We start from the raw sequence: 22,340 nt of genomic DNA on the forward strand, positions 1-22,340 counted from the left end.
CTTCTATTCGAGCTCTCCAGGGACTCCCGCGACTCGCTTCTCTTAAGCTCTTCTGTCTCCACCTCTTGATGCTTACTCTTCTTCCTCTTCGACTTTTTACCATCTCTGTCTTTGTTTTTTCCATGTTTTTTACTGTGTCGACTTCTAGATTCGTGCTCAGATTCGTGAGAGTGTTTCTTATGATTTTTGGAATGTTTTCCATGTTTGTGGTGACTTTTACGTTTCTTTTTACTTTTATGAGATTCTTTTGTTTCTTCCTCTTCATTTGGTTCTGGTTCTTCCTCTTCCTCGTCTTCTTCGTCAAGTTCGACTTGATCCGAGGAACTGGATTTCGGCTCAGCTATAACAAACGAATACGAAAATTGAATTTTGAAATTATATTAAAAAGGTCGTAAAAGTTAAAAAAGAACGTTAATTTCATTAGGAAAATGGAAGATAATATGATTGTCAAATTACCTTGTTCTGATTGAGATATTTTCTTCCTCTTGTGCTCTATGGGAGATTCACTTGTCTTAATCTTGTGTTTACGCGACGGCGTCGGCAGCTGGTACTCCACTGCAATTTCCTCGTCCGATGATGAAACTTGGTGAATGTACTTCTCTGTGAGGCGATCGAAAGCCGCTTGGAGATTATCCACCATCGTCGTATACTCTGTAAGATTTAGTTATAATACAATTATTCACTATTTTCTTTTCAAATTTGAAACAAATGATTTAGTGTTTAAACTAGTTTTTGTCCGCAACTTTGTCCTGGTGAAAAAAAAGCAAGTAGCCTTATGTTCTTCCATACAATTACATCTGGTGCCAAGTGTCATAGATATCAGCAATCTATTGTCGAAATTTTGATGTAAAATAAATTAAAACTGACCATTATCTTGTCCATTATAGAGACGACAATTATTCACAATCAATTTGAAGTCTGCTTTAAACATATTGAAGTCCGTATAGTATCCGGAGTCAAGTCTTTCTTCCATCTTACGTAGATCCATTGGGCGTCTGATGACCGCATAGTAGTTGGGAGCGTAGTCCTCCTCCACGGGGTCCATGAATGGCCAGGCATCATCATGAGCACTGAGCTGTTCCAGCACTTTGTACATATCAATTTGGACATCTTCGTCAGTTTGAGTAAATCTGGAAATAGACAAATTAATCTATTAACTCTTTTTAATCAATTAAGCGTAGATATTTTAACATAGTACTGTATCAAATTCAACTGTAAATATTAGCTATCCCTTCAGGTTTGCCTGGTTGGCAAATACATTTCTCATATCCTGTCTGTCATGTCCATACCCTTCTTACTGATGTATGATATATCCTATGTTTCTCCATGAGTGAGTTTTTGAAATCGGTTAAGTTGTTTTGGAATATATTCCATGCAAACAGCTAAATCTTACGTTTTTATAACATTACTATATATATATTAGAACACTTACATTTGTGATGTTTTTAATTTCTTCCTGGTACTATTAACAGGTTCCACATTGTCTGGTATTACAATTTGCCCTGTGGCAGAGGCTAAGGAATTGTTTGTCTTTCTGCCTGTCTTCACTGGGGGCACCGGTGGGGGGGAGCCCTTTCGCTTAGTGGTTGAATGTTTCGATTGTTTTTCTGTCTTCTTAGATTTTGAAACCTTCTGGGGCATTTCTTTTTCTTCACGATCTGAGCTGGAGTCAGATGAATCCGATGACGCGGATTTAGTCCTAATACAAAAGGGATAATTATATTTTTGTACATTTGGATGTGATATTTCATTAAAGCAAAAGTATAAGTGAGATTTACCAGCATGACTTACGGCTGAGTACTAAATACTACTGAAACCGAATCTTCAAAACTCACGAGTTTAAATGTGGTAATATCGAGCGTTCTACATAAGCTTAATTCTGACTATTAGTTTAACTGTTAAGTTAACGATCTTCCTACAACATCGACAGTAAGTAACTGGTTTACAATCAGTTATCCACCTACCTCAGTCGTTCCCTCCTCCTGGCCCTGGTATCCCGTGCAATCTGTGCAGCTTGGATCTTTCTACCGTTATCCCTGGCCTCATGAGCGCTGCGCTTTGTCTCCCGCTCCTTCTCTTGGATCTTCTGCAGCACACGGCTGGATGTACGCCTCGGTGCGTGTTCTAACAGCCTTTAATAAATATTACACACATAAGATTACCTTAGAATTTTCATAAAATATACTTAACAATTGTTGGTTTAATTGAAAAAAAAAATAGCACAGCTACACAATTGCTAAATGCAAAAGACTTTCCATCTATAAGAGCGCAATAGAGTCTTATATAGCAGGCAAAATCTATACATAATATCTAAGGTACAAATCTTTTATTGTTTGCATTAACAAAAAAAAAATTATCTTACATTTAAATAAATATAAAATAATTTCTCTTACATGGACAACATTAACAAATGAAAATAAATGACAGCTATCAGCCAAATAAAAAAATTGCTACTTTAAACATATAGTTGACGCAAGCATTGTGAAAAAATAAACATTGTTCTAGTAAGCAAGAAAAAGATCAACTGAAAAAGACTTGATGTTTGGACGCGAGGGTTATAATACAAGTGGAGGCAATTTATAACTGCTATAAAATGTCACAGAAAATTGATAAAAAACCCATATATGTTGAAAATATTTAAAATTCAATGATACACATTGATCAGAATGATAATTTATAAATTTATTCCTGATACATATTCCATGATTGTTGTGAAGCTGACAATGACAGACATTATCCTGGTTTAACTATAAATATTTAATTGTAGTGACGCAGGTACCAAAGTAAACAGATTTTCATTTTTATATAATTGTTTTACACAAAATATAAAAATTTGAGCTTCAAGTTAATCTGCAGTATTACAAATGGATAGATATAATAATATTTACCCGCACAGCTTTATAAAATGAATAGCTCTTAACACACCAAACATAGCTATAAAGCTTGACAACTTTTTTCTAAAATTGTTGTAATAAATGGAAACTGGAACTTCATTGTTTGGAGGACTTTGGTATTTAAATCCTTAATTTAAATGATCAAACAGGCTTATTATTGTGTAATGTAACATAAAACGGCTGGTTTTATTGATTTTGCATCCACTTCTATTATATTTCTGTTCAGATATTTGAGACAAGTTTAAAATCTTGCAAATTGTAAATGGAAGATTTGGAATGGATGGATGATTGTAGCTATGTAATCACAGAACAGCTAAATGAATCTATATAACATTTGGAATAGATATAAAATAACATAAATATGAATAATACATAGGCTACTAACACTTTCTTATTTCCACGCTCCCGATGTCGTGGGCGACAGCTAGTGGACAAATAAAAATGAACTTATCAGTATATATTTCCTTAATAACTTAGCACATAATAATTATTAGTATATCAGCCAGCTGTAGAAAAACCATTTCCCAGAAAAGCATAAGTCAGATTTTGCTATAATCTAATTTGCTTTATCTGCTTAACTCATGTTCTAAAATGTAGACTTTATTCACTTTACTAATAAATTGCACTAAACTTGTTCCTTGTTTGTATTAATTAGTTAAAACTGTATCAAATCACACAAGTATTTACTTCAACTGCAGTTTACATCTTAAGCAAATAAATTTCTTAAAAACAAGTAAAAAGAAAAACAAAACCTATCTATTAAGTAGTAAGAATTACTATATTCATAAAGGTATAATCTTAAAATGTAATTTGTGACATTATCTAGCTTTGGACATATTATTTAGCAGAATTTATAACAAGAATTTCAAGTTATAACTATTGATTAAAACAAAAACATATGCTGTGGCAAAAGGTACATTTTTATACATATTTGTAAAAAATTACACTTTAGCTTCAATTATGTTATATTTACAAGTATAAGTTAACCACCTTTTTCGCTGCAAGCGTTCCTTCTCATGGAATAGTCTTGGTATCTCTGGTAGAAAGTTCTGCGATAGAGAGCGATAAAGCTCCTTCTCAACCTTGCTGGTTGCTCTCCGAAACTTGTCTGTCAGGTGGTTCCAGTCATTCTCGGTGAAGCACACCACTTGCCACACTCGCACCGACACATCATCATCCAGCCAGTCATCACCATAGAACCACCCCCTCTTCTTGCCGTCACGACCTCTTTTCCTCCTGCCCCTCGACCTTGGCTTACTTATTACATCTTCTCGATATAATCTTGTCCCATAGAAGTACCAGTAAGCAGAATCATTATTGTCCCATCTAGAATTAAATTGCAACATTCAAATACTATTACCATCTGTAATGTTGTATATGAAGGTAAAATAGAAATACTATCTTACCCGAGCGGTTCAACTCTTAAACTTTCTGAGTCGAGGTTTCTGAATAGTTCGAAGACATCCTCTGAATCCAAGCGAAAGTCACACAATGCATATAATATTTCAACCTTTGTCCGGAGCGGCAAAAATTGAAAATCAATATCGGTGTTAAATGGATTGTAGCGGCCGGTTTCTTGACATTTTTGCCTGAACAGGCGTCTCAAATACATCTACAATGAAGTTCTATGTTAGCATCATCAATCAATAATGTTTTCATATAACATTGGATGGAAATAATTCAGTAACAGCTACCTGATAATTAAACGCTGAAATATCATTGCTGCCGTAACAGCCGTTTAATAAACGAACTATTAACTCTGTCAAAAGCGAACTCGCAGTTTCTTCTGTGCCATCTGTTAACAAGGCCTCCTCTAATTCCTGTAAAGCGAATTCCATTTAATACGCCATTATCACGCGAAAAATATATTTCAATACAAAACCTATAACATCGGCGCAATTGTCTCGGTCAATATTCAATACTCACTTCAATGTCAAAATCTAGAAGATTGAAAGCAGTTCTGAACAAGGAACAAAAATACGCGATACTTGGTACTTCCCACCATGATTGAATATCTGAAATCCGTGAGAAACTCATACAGACATCACTTTTCACTGTATTTTTGGAAACAACACTTTCGGTGCACCGTCTCACTGTAACTCACCCAAAATACTAATAAAAGATGGAAACATAACCTATAGCTATACGTATTCATCGATCACTCATCACACTATAGACTATTTTTTGCCATAGCATCGCTATATTTGAGCAGAAATTTTATCATGTTATAGTCGGTTTAATATACGCGATAAAACACAGATCCGAATATGCGTTGTGTATCAGAACACAAACGCCATAACAGTTTGTCAAGCAAACAATTCATGCACTTTATGAATTTAACTGAATTAATTGAAAGTCACATTATAGTTATTAGATACCAATAAAAGTTATTAATTATATTACATTTTTTGGATATAATTTTTATTATATTATATGCTTCTTTACATCAAAGTTTTTTATAAGTCCCAAATTGACCGTACTTTTAACGGAAGTAAATTTTGATGCTAACCAAAACCATAGTGTAAACAATCGATTCAACGGCGTTAGTTAAATATCGATGTTTGAAGTTAAATAAATTTTCTCTCACTTTGTAGAATTGTTAGACAAATATTTTGTAGTTATTTTTCTTCTACTTCTATAAAATGTATTAAATTTATTGAACGTTCGGTATATCTCAAGTTTTCTGTTTGAAATTTTTGCTGATACCAAAAAATACTCTATGGTTAATAGTGTAACAGGATACCTAACGAAGTTTTAATTTTTCTCTTATCGATCGACTGTTTCTAGGGCATCCAATGAGCGCCTGAATGTGCCTGGATCGACCTACTCTTCGTCCCTCACCGTGGGGTGAGGCGAGGGGTGACCCCAACTGAAGGACTATTGTTTCTCATAGGTGTATTCAATACGCTCGGCTCCACGTTCAATAGCTTATTAACAACAACATTTTATTAACATAAATATAGCTCACTGAGCGTGCTTAGTACTCTTAAATTAATTTTTTTTTCGCATTAAAAACAATCAAAGCCTTTAACTGTTTGATATGACGTCTGATAGAAATATATGGAATAGTAGCACATACTTGTGCACTGATCACATACTCTGGCACAAGGGCAAGATGATGATGATGGCGTTGAAAAACTTTTAACTTTTTCTTATCTATTCATTGTCAAAAATATAAATATTTTTAATTAGTCCAATAACGGTAAACATCTAAAGAAGGGATGCGTAGGAAGGGAAAATATTCTCTTGTCATATCGTTCTCTCTTGCCTCAAATCAAGGAGGATATCTGTGGGGAGCGGTATCTTTATTATTTCGGCTAAATCGAAATATTAGGGAAGAGAGAGGATAAGGAGTTGGCTGAGAAGAACGACTGTGGGATAAAAATTAAGGAAAATGAAAGTCGCAAATATCAGGAAGTTAAACAGTGGTTTCTTAAAACGCTTCCAACACCTTAAATTGCCTTTAATTTATATGATTGAATTCAATTTATAACGACTCTTTCTTCGTGGAATAAAAAAACAAAAGTGGGTAACCTATGTGTTCTTCCAGACTATCCTCTATATCTATACCAAATTTCATTGAAATCCGTTCAGCCGTTTAGGCTACAAACTGTAACAAACATCCACCCATCCATCCATCCATCTAAACTTTCGCATTTATAATATTAAAAATAAGTATAAGTATTAGCATTACTACCGAAGTTTTATATAGTTATTACTTAGATATGGCAATTTTATTCGTATTTCCGAAAATATACTGCAGATGTCTCTGCTGTGAATTTCACACCCCTACAAATGGGCAGGCAAAAACTATGGTTTTTATGTTGTAATTCGCTCATGATTACGGTTGGTCTCAGTGGAGAATTTTATAACTAATAATAGTGATAGTTATAACTATTATTAACATTAAAAGGTGCGTTTCAATCGAAAACAAGAAAAATCTGTCGTTTCTAAACAATCATCTATCCATTTAAACAGGTCGGTGGCCTTGCATTTGACTTACTGTGACATATAATCATCTGTCAAATTAATAGCAACTACAATATATAGTCTACAGCAGTATTTTTAATTTTTTAAGAACAAACTAGTAGATTGTAACATAAATAAGAAACGAAATAGTGTTATAACATTGTTAACCACAAAGCTAAAAATATTAACAATGAAGTGTGGTAATATCCGTAGTATTGTAACGAAAACGTCGATGAATAACTTTAGTTGATATCACCAATCGATAGCGATCGTTCGGTTGCTAATTTAATTTGCTTCTATTAATTCAAATTCAATCAAAGTATCATCACCGAGTACTGTTATCAGTTCTTTGTGTAAACCGTTTTGAGTTGGTTTAAAATATTAGACCTTTACATTTCATTAAATTAATTATTATCATATTTGTGTACTTCGAGATAACCTCAGCATTTTTCTGGCCACTTCCACATCGTATTTTTTATTTGCAGTTCGTGTAACGCTGTATGAATTATAGTTTCGCGATTTCTATGTAAAATATGGTGCTTTAATTATTTTCAAAAAAATATTAGTGAAATATGCGATTTTTTTTTCGACCGAAATGCCACGGGATATTCTGAGTGAAAGTTTAGCTGTCCTCCGAATTATTGAGGTAAGATATTTGGTTTAAGAATATGTTACAACTAGCGATATTTTAAAAGTAGGTTCCATCAATAAAATTAATCCAGAGCAATCAATATAATATTCATTCTATCAAGAAAATTTAAACCAAAAGCTAAACAAATATATTTGGATAAGTCAAAATGATATGCTATAAGTTATTGAGTCTATAAATTTGTCTATATTTCACGATGAGCAACAAATGCTCACCATTTTCTTGTTTGTTCTTGATTTCCTAGGATGGAAGTTACAAACATGGTATTAGTGAAACAAGTTTAATTAAAAAAAAAAATTCTTATATTTTCTGTATTGCACACCAGCTATATTTTTAGCTACTAATACAAAAGAACAGTATTGGGTTTGTATCTAAGTGGATTTTGTTTAATTGTTAATATTTTCAAGCCTCAAGGTTATTTTCTTTTGTCCAAGGTTACATAACCCCGTTGCCCGCCCATACATGTACATTTTTAAGACTTGGGTCGAGTACTTTAATTGGTGACTAGGACTTCTTAGTGTGAATTCGTCGAAGATACATCTTTAATTCCTGCGTAAATATGTCTAAATTGCATCTTAATAACATCAGATAATCTATTCCCATGGTAAAATTACTCAACTTTGATATATCCCATTGTTACAAAGAAGTACTTTATTTTTATATCAAGCTATGTTTATACTATTATTAGAATTGTCTATTGTAGAACCTTGATAACTCAAACCTCGGTAACTTAAAAACCTCTATATTATGTACTTCAAAAAGTAATATGTTCCCTTCCCATCAGAGACCAAAACCTCTATAACTTAAAATACACCACCTCTTTAAGAAGTAATCTACCAATACCATGAAATTGTTTGTCAATTAATAATTTTGAACAAATGTGCAAATCAAAAGGTTTCGGTATTTATTGTTTGTACGATCATTTATAGACCAATGTACCAACATAAAAGGTAATGTATTCTCCTCTCTATTTGTCATTGAAAATCATTTAGAAACTGTGAATTGTTCAAAATAAAAGATCACAGATTATTTTAAGTAAACTAAACCTGCAACATGCAATGTTAAACAAAATATGATTATATAAATTTCAATCACCACCAATTCTTCTGATGTATCAAGTAAAAATAGAAACAAGGGTACATACATAGATATACGAGTATGTCCCTCTACCTACCTCTATATAAACCTATCTAAAACACAGACCCTTGATAACTTAAAACCTTTTTAACTTAATATATTTTGTGTTTACATTGGACTTTATCTTATCAAGGTACTACTGTATTACTGACCCGTACAGGATGTAAAAAAAGTAGTCTAAACAATTCTATGAAGGAACCTTTGTTATTAGTTCCTTATCAGCTGGAGATTACTGGGAAGTGTTTGCATTGAACCTCCTCTATTAATACCAAATAGATGTTTAAATTCCTCAGTCAGTCTAATCTTACAAATATTATAATTGCAAAAGGTTAGATGGATGGATGAATGGATGTTTGTAAGAGGTAGCCTAAATCTCTGGCTAGGCTAGAAGAACACATAGGCTACTAGATTTTTTTTAATTCCATGCGGTTAGAGTCTTGGGAGAATGCCTATTTATATATTTTCCTTTATTTATTTATAGTTAATAATATATCGTATACAAGGGAAGTCATGGTTTAGTAAATATATATCGGTTGTGATGTGATAAAGGTGGGTATGATAGTGGTTATGGAGTAAGTTTGTGTTTGTACAAAACATTTATGTATGTAAAAAATCTATTAATATTAAAATGAATTAAGACATATGTAACCTAACATTTTTGCTGTAAAACTAATTATGTTGAGATTTTTGAATGTGAAGGTGATAGAAACAGATATGTAGTGGCGTTGTCTAGGAATATTTTGATATCTAGATGTATGTAAATCAGCTTTGAACCAGCTCTAAAGTTCAGGTTAGATTGAAACATAAATTCCGGCTCAACAACTGAGCAGATCATATTCCAGACAAGTAGTATAAAATTATTAAGGTGAATAGTGAAAGGTCCTTGATTTATATTATTATTTTATTTTCTTTACCTTCCCATTGTCTTTTTATATAGTCTTTGTTTTCAATTTGATTGAATTGTTTACTTTAATATGAAGTAAATTGTTTTTTTTTTTATCTACCTCTACTGGTAGAGTATTAAATTAAACAAATTCATTTCCTAAAACTTGCTTTAATTAACAAGACGACTTTTGTTGAAATTTAAATAATTTATATTGATATTTGGTACAAATTTAAATGTTTGTGTTTTCTCGGGAGTTTGTTTTTATAAGTTTCATTACTATAGTGTTTTTTTTATAAAAACATGTTCTATAAGATATCTGTTATTACAACTCATTGCTGTTTGTTTTTAATTTATCTTTCCTATTGCATGTGTTACTCATTTTTCTCAGGCCTTAGTGTTGGTAGGACATATAAAAGTGATGTGAGGATAAATGTGTCACTATAATTATCTAAGTGATGTTTGCAGTTATATTATCATTTATTTGTATTTGTACATTCCCGGAGCTACTCGTGCAAACAGTGATAATTGATTGTGAACATTAAATGTACAATTATAAATATCTTTTAGTAACAATAAGATATGTAAGGAATTTACAATTTTTTTCTTAATGTTACCGAGTGATGTTTGATACAAGATTAGTCAATTTAATCAAGAACATTTGTAACAGAACTGGTAATGTTATGTACTTAAAATCATTGCAGCACGAAGATGAAGAGTGTTGGCCCTTGGAAGACAAAGCGCCAGTTTGTAAACAAGCGAACAAGAAAATTGTCAATCCCGCTCCGAGCTGCCAGAAAGTTATCACTAAGGATGACAATGCCTGTTATTTTAATTTAGGGTAAGTACTTTTCATGCAAAACAGATTGTTGTTTATTAGCACTGCAACTAATGTCTTGCTATGATTTGTCTTATCAAATGTAGAACACAGTGTTATTCAATGAAATACTTTAAATAGATATATCTATTTGTCCTTGTACTATATTTAATACATCGTCGTAATAAGAGAAATGTTTTATTCAGCCATGGAGATGGAACAAGCAATCGTCAGCAAGATCCAGTGTACAAATACAAAACTAACAGCTTGCCAGCGGCATCTTCCATCAATCAGTCCTGGGACGATATAGTTTGCTCTGCGTTGCGTATATCCCCAGAGGACATAGCCAATCAGTTGTCGCTCCTCGACCTGGCCTGCTTCAAGGCCATCCAGCCCGAGGAGCTCACAACCTGCGGCTGGAATAAACGCAACAAGCTCACTGTTGCCCCCAACGTCGTTGCCTTTACTAAGCGCTTTAATAGGGTAATTATTTTTTAAAAATTATCGTGCATATGTTCGCAATGCTAAAGTCAAGATAATATTGTGAATAATGAAAGTAAAATAAAAAATAACATTGAAAGTCTAAACATTTTTGGCGTCTAAAAATATACCTCTATTATAAAATTTAATTTAAGAAAAAAACTGCTTTAGGAAATACATTTTTTTTATCTTATTGCTTGCTTTATAGTTATATATAAAAAGTTCTAATGCAGCTTTTTGTCTTAGGTGAGCTTTTGGACAGTTCAAGAGATACTAAACGGACAGTCGCCGAAGGCGCGGGCGGAGACTTTAGCTCACTTCATAAAAGTCGCGAAGAAACTGCACGAACTTAACAATCTTCATTCGCTCTTCGCTATCATCTCTGCATTAAACAGCGCAAGCATATACAGGTATTTATTGACTTGAATAATAATTTGAAACATTTTTTACATTTGAGCAAGATTTTCCTATCTTCTACTGCCAATCTAAGAAACCTTCTCACCGGATATTTAAGACTTTCGAGTCTAATTGTAAGACTATTTATTAAGTTTTTAAACTGTTTTCGTAAATACATAAATAATGAATTGACTAATGAAATGATTATGTATATTTAGAACTGTCTGCTGCTCTAATCTAGGTCACTAGTTCTGCGATAAATTACTATTAATAATGTTTAATTAACTCTTATCAGGTTGACGAAGACATGGGCGTGTTTGTCGAAGAAAGATAAACAGCAGTTCGACAAAATGGCTGAATTATTTGGCGAGAAAGACAACTGGTCAGCTCTAAGGGAATATCTCCGCTCTATCTCGCTGCCTTGTATACCCTACCTTGGTGAGTCGATTGTATGTACACATTTCTAAAACTTAACTGTATTTTTTAGATTTTATTATTATGATTCTTGTTTTTTATGCAAGTCAGTTATGTTAGTACTTTCAAGACAGGTTTTCATGCATTTACAAGCAAATGCTGCTGTGCGTAGAAACTTTGCAGTTGTGTGAACTATTAAACATTTACATGTGTTTTTTACGTTTTGTGTGACGTCTTATTTTAATCCCTTTTTCTTTCTAACCTTTTCTTAAAAGGAAAGGATGGAAAAGAAAATAGACACACAGGAAAAGGAAATGTCCTGTTTATGTGCGTCTCCTCCTCCGTCAATGAGGGGCAGGAACGCATCTGCGATTGCGGATGTTTATGGGTAGCAAACGCTTCGCCATTTCGCTTGTTTTCCACCTTATGTTATTAAAAAAACGTCAATTATGTACCATTTTAGGTATATTTTTAACGGACTTGGTGTACATCGATATGGCACATCCTGCGGAGTCTCCGCACCGCGCTGCCAAAATGGCGGTGGTTTTACGCACTCTGCGCCGCTACCAGGCGTCACAGTACGACACGCCGCACCTACTTCATGTCGCTGCGTTCCTCAATAGCGTACGATACATCGAGGAGTTGCAGAAGTTCTTAGAGGATGATCAGTACAAGTCAGTACAACCTTACTTAATGACAACACTTTACTAGCTTTTGCACGTGAAATACGCGCGGAATAAAAAAAAATTAGTAGCCTATGCGTTATTCAGATTTTATCGAGATTCGTTCCACAGTTTAGTCGGCATAAAACAAATATCCATTGATGTAAATTTTCGCATTTATATAAGACTAGCATTCGCTTGCGACTGTGTCCGCGTAGAATAAAAAAAAACAAAAGTGAGTATCCTATGTGTTCTTCCAGACTATTCTCTACATCTGTACCATATTTCACCGAAATGCGTTGAGCTGTTTAGGCTACAAACTCTAATAAACATCCATCCATCTAAACTTTCGCATAATAAACATCCATCCATCTAAACTTTCGCATAATAAACATCCATCCATCTAAACTTTCGCATTTATGATATTAGTTAGATTAGTTAGATAACCGTCAAATATTGAAACGATATTTAAATATTATGTCTTAAATGGTAACACTTTTCCAAAGTGTTTAGAGAAGACAGTTTAAAGTATGTTTCAGTATTGAGCTGTTATATTCCTTCACGCGACATGCCTTTAAAAGCGCTTAATAAGGTTTTGTTTACAGCCATACCAAGCAAACATTTCATGCTTAGTTTTACCTTGTGTTCCAATTTCCATAACGATATCACTTTTAAATTAGTTTTCACATGAAAATGCAATTATCCTTGTATTACAATGTACGTAGTCTGCGTATCGAAGAGAAATGTTCCAAGGAAGGGCTTATCTTTTATTTATATTTAACGTTTTATATACAGATCGATTATACATACTTCATACAAAGTAAAATCTCTTATAGTGCGACCAAGTTGTTTGGTCCGGTGGGAATAAAATGCCAAGAATAGCCAAATAAAAGTCTACTAGTGTTGTCCTGTCTACATCACTTTTTTTTTTTTACAAAATACTTGTATTATCAATGTCTTCATTTTTTATTTTATGTAATTTTATATGTTTTTTATTATTTATCTGCTTAAGAAATGCCTCTTACCGGACCAAATAGCTAGTCGCACTATACATAATTTATAGCAATATGTGGCGTCGTTTTAATTGTAATAACAAGATATGCCTACGCGCGGTATAGTCAAAATATTAAATTCGTATCCCATTTTTAAAATATCACAAACGACCTAAATGCCGTAAGATCATCATTAGGGGGCTTCCTTAGTGACCACTTTATTAGTGTGAGTCGTTATGATTCGTTTTTGACTTAATTGTAAGATGAGAGTCAAAATTGAATTAAAATGGGTAGGAGATTAACATCCTTGACTGTGACAATGTTTACAGCAAAATGATAAGCAGAAAGAGATGCAGGGGGAGGGTTTAAGAGGGGGTGGTTAAGTACTAATATGACTAAGATAAGGACATAAAAACAATCATGCCTCATTTGTTTTGTTTATTCATGTTACATAAATAACAACAATTCACACTCATAGATGTTTCGAGATTAGACGTTTATATAAAACGCACTAGCGGTTGTCGGTGACTTCGTTCGCGCTGTCACAAAAAAATGCGAACATATAGCTAATTTCTAAGTTTTTTTTTTAATTCCTCGCGGAAGGAGTTGTAGGTGAACGCAACTTTTAGTATAGATCACTTCCTCAATGTTTTCGTACAACAAACTAACGACTACCCATGACTTTGTTCGTTTAGTAACGCGAATGTAAATGAAATGTAAACTTTTATACTATGTATGAACTGTACAAAGTTTTTGTAATAACGGATGCGATAACCATATTTATTTTAAGAGTTAAAATTTCCATTAGCATTGCTTTCGATATGCGTAAAGTTATTCTGATTCACTGTTTTGATAAAACTGTTATTTTATATTATGACGTTATGTATTGCGATATCTCTTATCCTAACTATGTCGTGTGGGGTCAGCTTTCTTTGGTAATTACATTTCTCCCTATCCTCGACATTTATATTTAAAACCATCGTTGTCTTCAAACATTGTTTAATTATAAATATGCATAATGATGTTTTTAACGCAAATAAACGTATGAAACAATTGCTAATTAGATTTTTTTTTGATTTTTCAGGTTGTCATTAAAATTGGAACCACCGTCTCCTTCGGGCAGCCGTACTAGCTCCAAGGAGTCGGTAAAGGAGTGCGCGGCTTCGACAGTTGGGGGCTCCGCGTGTGTTGCGGCGGCGGGCTGTGCGGGTGCTCCGCCCTCGTTGCTCTCTCCGTCCCATCGCCTCGGCTGCGGTTCTCTACGTCTGCAAGCCCCCTTCCAACCTAAGTTCATACCGACACATAGGAAGTGCCGCTCTCTTGGTTCCAAGTACGTATAGAGGTTAAATATCTTGGTGGTGTTGACCAATGTTGGCCGCCAAGACTTATGTTTACGACGATATCTCGTAATCTAATTAATCGTCCTTTAAATTAATTCGTAACGCTGGTTAACAGTTATGCGATTTGATATTTAATGTTTTAACTAAATGTGAATGAACGCATGTTACATCGACATTATTATAGTCGATGTGTTGCCGTGCCCCCATGCCTTTTGTGCCCCCCTTTGCCTTTCGTGCCCCCTTTGCCTTCCGTGCCCCCTCATTTCTCTCGTGCCCCCCTCATGCCAGCTGTCTATTAGTTATCTGTTACACGTAATTATCATTGTTTTCTGTTCGTAAAAGAGATGAGATTGTCTTTATAGAACACTTTCTATTAGTTAGCTTGTTAATGTTTTTCTTTCAATTTATTTTTATATGTCTAATTTATATTTAAAGACATTCTCGTTTCTGGCGATCCGTCGTTCACACGTAAATGTATTGAAATTCAAATTATATTGAAACGTTATTTTTGCCCGTCACTGGGCACTTAGGTTTCGTAGCGCGAGTTTGCCAAGAAATTTTCACAAGGTCAATTTTGGTGTTGGGTGAGTCGATTTGTATTGGAATTAGTACGACGGCTTGCATTTGTTGTTGCGTAGTTGTAATATAGCACAGCATGCGAAGGGACACGCCGGGTGCCGCGGGCGCGCCTGCTGCCTTGAGAAGGCCCGACCGTAGCTACCAACAGAACAATTTACCCCTTTATATAACCTTTGTATCACTGACATATATGATACTAAGGCTTTTGACCGTATTATACAATTTAAAGCAATTTTTTCTACATTTCACTTTCGTACTTATGAACAAATATATTTGGAATTTTTTCAATGTATGATGAGGATACAAGAAACGTAAGAGTCATAATTAAATCTACATTTTCACATCGCCTCTCTGTCAAAATAATGACAAACAGCCGGATACTGAAACGAATTTTAAATACTTTGCTTTTTCGATTTTTACATAGAATTTGTAGTGTTTGTCTTCATATCGAAGACGTTACATATTTAAATTTCGTTTCAGTATTGGAATGAATCTTCACGAAGACTCGTTAAAAACAGCAGTGTCCGTAATGTTCTATCGCATATTTTAATATCTATCCTAGCTTTGCTTTCTCCACATAAAATGATTAAAATCAGTTCTTAAAGTAAACAATTTTATTAAAGAGTCAATGCAAATAAAAGTCTCGTAACTCCAAGATGTCAAATCCGACTGAATGTAACAATATACAGCGGTACTTATCTATAAACTAATTATTTACATGTACCGTTATTGTATCGTTAGGGAAATCTTCATTATATCTACCTAATAAATTACAGTTAGGCTCTTCGAAAGAATGCTATATTTTATTGAATTTACTTCTTATTTTGTTCGGCAGTGTTATTTCAGCTCTGCATTATATCATAAACATATTAACGCAAAATTGCATGGATTTTTAATGCTAGTGCGACTTTAGTTTTTAATAATCCAAGCTTTGGTCATGGTCATAGGTAATTTTACATGATATAACGTACATAGGAAAAGGAAATGTCCTCTTTATGTGCGTCTCTTCCGTCAATGAAGGGTAGGCAGCGCATCTGTAATTGCGGATGTTTAAAGGCAGCGGTCGCTTTGGCCGATTGCTCCCTTGCCACCCTGTAGTATTAAAAAAAAATCACAACTCCTATTTATGAATCCTCGCACATCCCTTCATTTAGAACAACAACTAGAAACTTAGATTAGTTAGCTTGATTGGTTTTATTTGGCAAGTTATTTAAGCATTAATACCATAATAAAAATCATAATTTATTTAAATCATGTAACATATATTACACTCTACCTTTTGCCCGCCACTCCGTCCGCGATGTATTAAAAAAACAAAAGTACGTGTTCTTTCAGATTATCGTCTACATATGTGCCAAATTTTACTGAAATCTGTTCAGAAGTTGAGGCAACAAACTCTAATAAACATCCATCCATCTAAACTTTCGCATTTATAATATTAGTAAGATATTTTTTTTTTATTTTATTGGACAAAAATATAAATTTAAAAAATAAAATACAGAAATATTATAAGTGGTACAGAAACCCACAGGATTTATGTGTAACCACTGGTCGCTTAGTTTATAAAATATAAAAAAATAATAAAGAAACTTAGACTATTTTACTCACTCAATTGAATATTAACATTGTCAAATATTTATATCCTAAACACTAGATCTAATTACTACATGACTGAATGCCGGTTACGTGTGCACAGCAAATATCCCATGATCGGGCAGTCGGGATCGTGTCATTTAGATCTCTTAGGATGTTGTTGATACTCTCCCGAAATCTGCGTAAAAGTGAAGCCGTGTGTCCGCAATATGGCATTAAAGCCAATCCGCGTATGCATAATGTTTGCAACGGATCAACATTAGTATCGAATATTCGATCATGGCAATAATTCGAAAACATAATTGGATATCGTTCGTTTTAAATAATCTGGGCTCTAACATCTAGGATTGTTTTTTATAATTTAAAAGTCGAATGCTATAAAAACGTATTTTGTTATCTATGTTTTCGGGTTTAAGATATCGAACAGAATATAAATGTAGTACTCTCGTTCATATCTAAAGCCTAACACGATGTATACAGCTTTTATGCCGGCCATTTTTGTTTCTGTTTTTTTAGTTATTTTGTAAAAATTATACAACTAAGGTGTGACTACAAATGTATTGGAATTTAAGTATAAAAGGGTGTGAGGTACATTGTAGTTTGTCTATGCTTTGGATTGGAATTTTGTTTCTGTTGTGTTGTGTCAGTTTATGCTTCAATAACATTTTTATTCCATGCATGAAAAATAGCTTTGTGCTTACTACAGTTCCTTGTCAAAATAAACTCCATCCTTACAATAATAAATTACTGGAGGAAATGTATAGTGTAAATTTAATTTATCACCACACTATTTGGTGAGCTGTTTGCTTACCAAAAAAGGTCGCTTTAACGTAGACGTCCACTGCCGTGACTTATATTCCTTTGTTGACAGACTACACTATGTTATGATAATTGTCACTGTAGTCGAATTCTACTTTTATTTAGTATATAGTGTATATAGGATGTTTATAAGTTCAGGTTGTGTTAAGGGTATTGTTGGCAGCATCTTCGGCAAGGGGTCCGGGCAGGGGGAGGAGCGCGAGGGGTGCGCGGGGCAGACTCCCCCGGGCTCCGTCAACCTACTTGACGACACGCTGTTAGAGGCGCCGGTCTCCGGAGCGGCGACTCCGCCTACTGGAGCCCTGCATAGGTACGTTGGTTAACAAACTCTTGAACCTTTCAAATTATTGTATATTTTTAGGTTCTTTTGTTATAGAATAAAATATTTCGTGTTACAGTGAGCTGTCGAACTCTGTGCCTTTCAAATGCGACTTTGAGAGCTACGTGCGCAGGAAGACGGTGCTGAAGGATGGGAGGAAGATATCTCTGTCGTCATGGCAACGATTTTGGTTGGAACTCGCCGGACCCGCTCTCGTCTTTTATGCTTCCAAGTCATTTAAAGGGTTGGTGAAAACTGTACTCTATACTATTATTAGAAAGAGGAAAGATTTGTATATTTGATCTTTGATTTTTATTCAATTCGTAAAAATTACTAGACCGATTTCAAAATTCTTTCACCACTAGAAAGATAATTTATCTGTGAGTAACATAGGCTATGTTTTTTATATTTCCTTAATTTCACGCGGACAAAGTCGCAATTAATACCTAGTATATTATAGTCTAATTTATAATGAACCAGTAAATAGCTGAAATCTGTATTTCCCTTATAATAGAGCTCGTTTCTAAGTTGATTTGTATTTTAGGAGTAGCCGTAGCGACTTCAGGTCGGAGCGGTGCAAGGTGATACCGCTGTTGGGATGGACAGCCGCGCTTGAGGCTCCAGACTGCTTCCAGCTGCTGCACCGCGCCGCCGGCACACTCTACAGGTTCAAGTGAGTACAAGTCACGCTTTTACATCTTCGCACAAATGTGTCGGCTTGCCCTCCGCAATACCACGACCACACAAGACAGGCGTGAAGTGGGAGTAATTCCGCGTACAGTCTGATGAGTATGGTGTTGGAGGCCCAACTTTAGCCCCTTTCCCTTTCCACTGGTTTTCTTATACGAAAAGGTTGGGAAGAGAACGTGGGTTTTACGGTGCAGGAGACGCATAGGAAGAGGAAATATCCTATTTATGTGCATCTCCTCAGCGTCATTTTGGCGGATTGAGGTGGCATCTTGCTCGTTTGCCACCTTATGATATATACACACACCTCACCATAAGCAACTCGCCCATCACATACTTCACACCCTCACGAATCTCTTGCTGACACCTCACGAATCTCTTGCTGACACCTCACGAATCTCTTGCTGACACCTCACGAATCTCTTGCTGACACCTCACGCATCTCGCCCACCATTTGCAATATGCCCATCACACACTCACGTCCTCATTACATCCATTCCGACCTCACACACCCTATTTTCTCGTTTTTTCGTACATCTCATACACCTCACGCACCTCTCGCGGTATACGTATTGTTCTAACACTTTCTACAAAGTCAACAATACTGTAGCGACAAATAATTTTTCCATAGTCGTCATTGAAGTTTAGTTTACATATTAAATTTAATAATAAAGACAATCTGTATTGGTACTTACGATAGCAACACCCGGCTTCGGAGACCATCAACATATTCATTTTTTGCAACAACAATGAATTGTGCAAGGTAATAAATCTGTACTAATATTATAAAGAGGAAAGATTTCTTATTTTTGTATGTATTGATATAACTTAAAAACTACTTGGCCGATTTTAAAAATTCTTTCTCCGTTAGAAAGGTAATTTATCTGTGAGTAACATAGGCTATATTTTTTAAATTCATGCGGGCGAAGTCACGAGGAACAGCTAGTTAATAATAAAGAAATTTCTTTTTAAAAAGACCATTATAAACCGGCTGCCTAACAGTATGCCACCTACACAACTATCAACCTCACACACCTCAAGTATTACACTCGCACGCTCACCTCAAGCAAATTAAGCATATAAATGATGTTCCGATCTTACTATTTATTTTTACTAATTTACTAAGCAAATTATTATTGTTTCATTATTCATCAATTTGCCCTTATCCCTTAAAGAGGGTCGGCACAGTATGTGCTGCTCTTCCATACATCTCTATTAGCCATATCTGAATCCACTCCTTTCTTAACCATATTCTTATTATTTCCTTATTATTTAATCTAATTTAATATCTTTAGTTAGAGTTAGAGCGTCGGTGGCTCAGTGGTTTAAGCACTTGACCTGTAATCTACAGGTCTTGGGTTCGAATCCTGCCATGTACCAATGTGATTTTCGATTTTCGAATTTTCATATGTACATAATTTAACCGACGTTCTTACGGTGAAGGAAAACATCGTGATGCACATATTGGTGAAGAAATTCAAAGATATGTGTGAAGTCAACCAACCCGCACTTGGCCAGCGTGGTTGACTAAGGCCTAGTCACCCCTGATTAGGGTAGGCTCCGAGCCCCTCGGTGGGGACGTATAGTGAGCTGGTGATGATGATGATGTGATGATGATATCTTTAGTTTATTGCAATAAGAAACTCGAATGTAATTTTGTTACAGGACGGGGTCAGAGAGTGTAGCGAAGCAATGGGTGGTGAAGATAGAGGAGGTGAATAACAGAAGTGAGAAGCCGCTGCCAGCAAATCTTATGTCGTTCGAGTAACGCTCATCGCCTTATGTACTTTATTACTTAAGTGGCGTGGAAACTTACTCTAGTGTCACACGGGAGTGGTACTGCTGCTTGTACCGCATTACACTCTGTGTGATACAAGTTAGTTTATCGTCTGTACTGAATCGCTACGTTTGCGTCCTCGAAGCAATTGAATATTTTAACAATATGAGCTGAGGTGCTCAATTTTTTTAGCCAAAGAAGTACTAATTGTTATGCACAAAATGTACGCAGCTATTTGCGTTTGAATTTGTGTTTCGATTGTTGTGATACTTGTTTTGAAACATACAGTCGAAACCCGTAGTATCGCCCTACATCGAAATATCACTCGCGTTGCATTTATAAGATGTTTTTTCCTGTAGCAGTAAATGGCGGGTTTTTTAGATCTCTGGAAAAGTGATAAGCTAGAAATCTCAGTTGCTACAGTCTTAATTTCTCTTTTAATTGGGTTATAATGGTTTTGTTTTTTCAACTCCCACCGTTTAGTTTTTTTAATACTCTTTCGGATGATGTAATGGTTTTTTTTTTGTTAAATCGATGTTTAATTTTCACTAATAGGTTAATGTATTCATCCGCCTAATGCTTTAGCTGATTGCTAAAGATAATTTTCAATGTTATGCGTTTTTGTATCTGCTTGATATGGCGTATAAACTGCATTATGTAACATTAGTTATTTAATTACGTGCTATATCAAAGTAGAAACCTTTATTTCCAAACCAAATTGTACAAATATCACTTTTTGTTTGTTCTGAAGTCTATCTATATGCAGATAAAGGTTTGTTTGAACAAAATACAGACGAACAAATCGTTTTTGCCAATATAGATTCTCATTCGTGTTTAAGTTAGTCATTATGTTACTGATTGAATGTGAACTCCGTCGGTTTATAATCTGACTAATATATGATATGATATAGCAATATCTAGTCGGATTAAAAACTGTCGAATTTAACAATTAATCGGTATAATTTTGTTTATTTAATTTTATTTGTACTGGGGCCTAAACATATATGTTATTGTTAATAAATTGTATTGCCTTATGTCGTAATGTGCCGTGTTTTAGAGATCTATAAAAAATATATATTCACTATAAGATATATATTCAAAGCGATAGTTTAATGATCAAATATAATATGTTTAACAGTGATATATGATAAATAAAAAACAGTGCTATTATTATATAAGAAGTATTATATTTTTAGTTTTTTAACTTGCCCAGATATTGGTTTTTTGAAATTGCCTGTTATAAATGTTAAAATATAAAAATTAAAGCAATAAAACTTTAGTTGGAAGAAAAATGAAAAGTTACTAATTTTAAGAGGGGGAGATAAAAGAATCTATTAAGTATTAAAATCACAAAATAGGGTATTCCCTTAATCGATCGTCCCAATGGGAAAAAGTCCCAATTGTCAATCGATTATTGACCTGATCGACCCAATGGGAAACACAAAACAAAATATAAAAATACTCAACTTTTTAACATGTAGCAATCGTTTCGAATAAATTACGTCCTTTTATAACATTTTAAAGAGAAATTCAGATTTCTGTTTCACCTTTCAGATGCTTTTTCCTCTAAATCCAGATCAAAAGATCGTGTAGATTTTTATTATCGATTTACTTGTGTAAAATTTCCTAATAATCAGATGGAATTTCATATTTAACCTTCCTTATTAGTAATTTAATAAAACCAGTTCCTAGAATAATCTTTTTGTAATTATTGGTACATTAATTTGCGATATTGAAAAAAAATATATATTTAATAGGTCTGAAGTGTTCAAATAAAATAAATATCGGACTAAGACAATATTTGGGTTTTTTGTAAATTATTGTTAATTGCCTTTTGGTAATTTTATAGGTAAATATGCAGTTTTAAATTTATTATTCCACTTGTTACAAATGTAATAGTAATCTGGAATAATCCACGACCAAAATGACCGCA

General features: G+C 34.2%; 2 protein-coding genes across 3 annotated transcripts; one reads left to right on the forward strand and one right to left on the reverse strand.

Annotated features, from left to right (window-relative positions):
* Positions 1-2: 2 nt before the first annotated feature.
* On the reverse strand, positions 3-5,223 carry LOC106109843 (cat eye syndrome critical region protein 2; the record flags this gene model as incomplete). Its single annotated transcript, XM_013291507.1, has 11 exons — positions 4,999-5,223; positions 4,821-4,909; positions 4,589-4,714; positions 4,301-4,506; positions 3,885-4,220; positions 3,280-3,318; positions 1,965-2,132; positions 1,433-1,699; positions 868-1,130; positions 457-651; positions 3-340 (listed from the first exon to the last, which is right to left on the reverse strand). Coding segments are annotated over exons 1-11 (2,055 nt in total), but the record flags the coding sequence as incomplete, so codon positions are not given.
* A 1,702-nt stretch (positions 5,224-6,925) lies between these two features.
* LOC106110620 (ras-specific guanine nucleotide-releasing factor RalGPS1-like) lies at positions 6,926-22,122 on the forward strand. Of its 2 annotated transcripts, XM_013292507.1 has the most exons (12): positions 6,926-7,063; positions 7,349-7,509; positions 10,237-10,373; positions 10,556-10,832; positions 11,076-11,239; positions 11,521-11,663; positions 12,103-12,313; positions 14,378-14,623; positions 17,788-17,934; positions 18,023-18,187; positions 18,488-18,616; positions 20,296-22,122. In XM_013292507.1, the coding sequence occupies exons 2-12, from the start codon at positions 7,459-7,461 to the stop codon at positions 20,396-20,398; spliced, it is 1,773 nt and encodes a 590-aa protein (XP_013147961.1). In that variant the 5' UTR covers positions 6,926-7,063; positions 7,349-7,458; the 3' UTR covers positions 20,399-22,122. The 2 variants fall into 2 exon arrangements, with proteins under 2 accessions (XP_013147961.1, XP_013147969.1); XM_013292515.1 differs by lacking the exons at positions 6,926-7,063; positions 7,349-7,509 and adding an exon at positions 9,937-10,116.
* Positions 22,123-22,340: the final 218 nt, after the last annotated feature.

Source organism: Papilio polytes, unplaced genomic scaffold (assembly GCF_000836215.1).
Source record: "Papilio polytes unplaced genomic scaffold, Ppol_1.0 DF824437.1, whole genome shotgun sequence".
NCBI classification, from domain to species: domain Eukaryota; kingdom Metazoa; phylum Arthropoda; class Insecta; order Lepidoptera; family Papilionidae; genus Papilio; species Papilio polytes.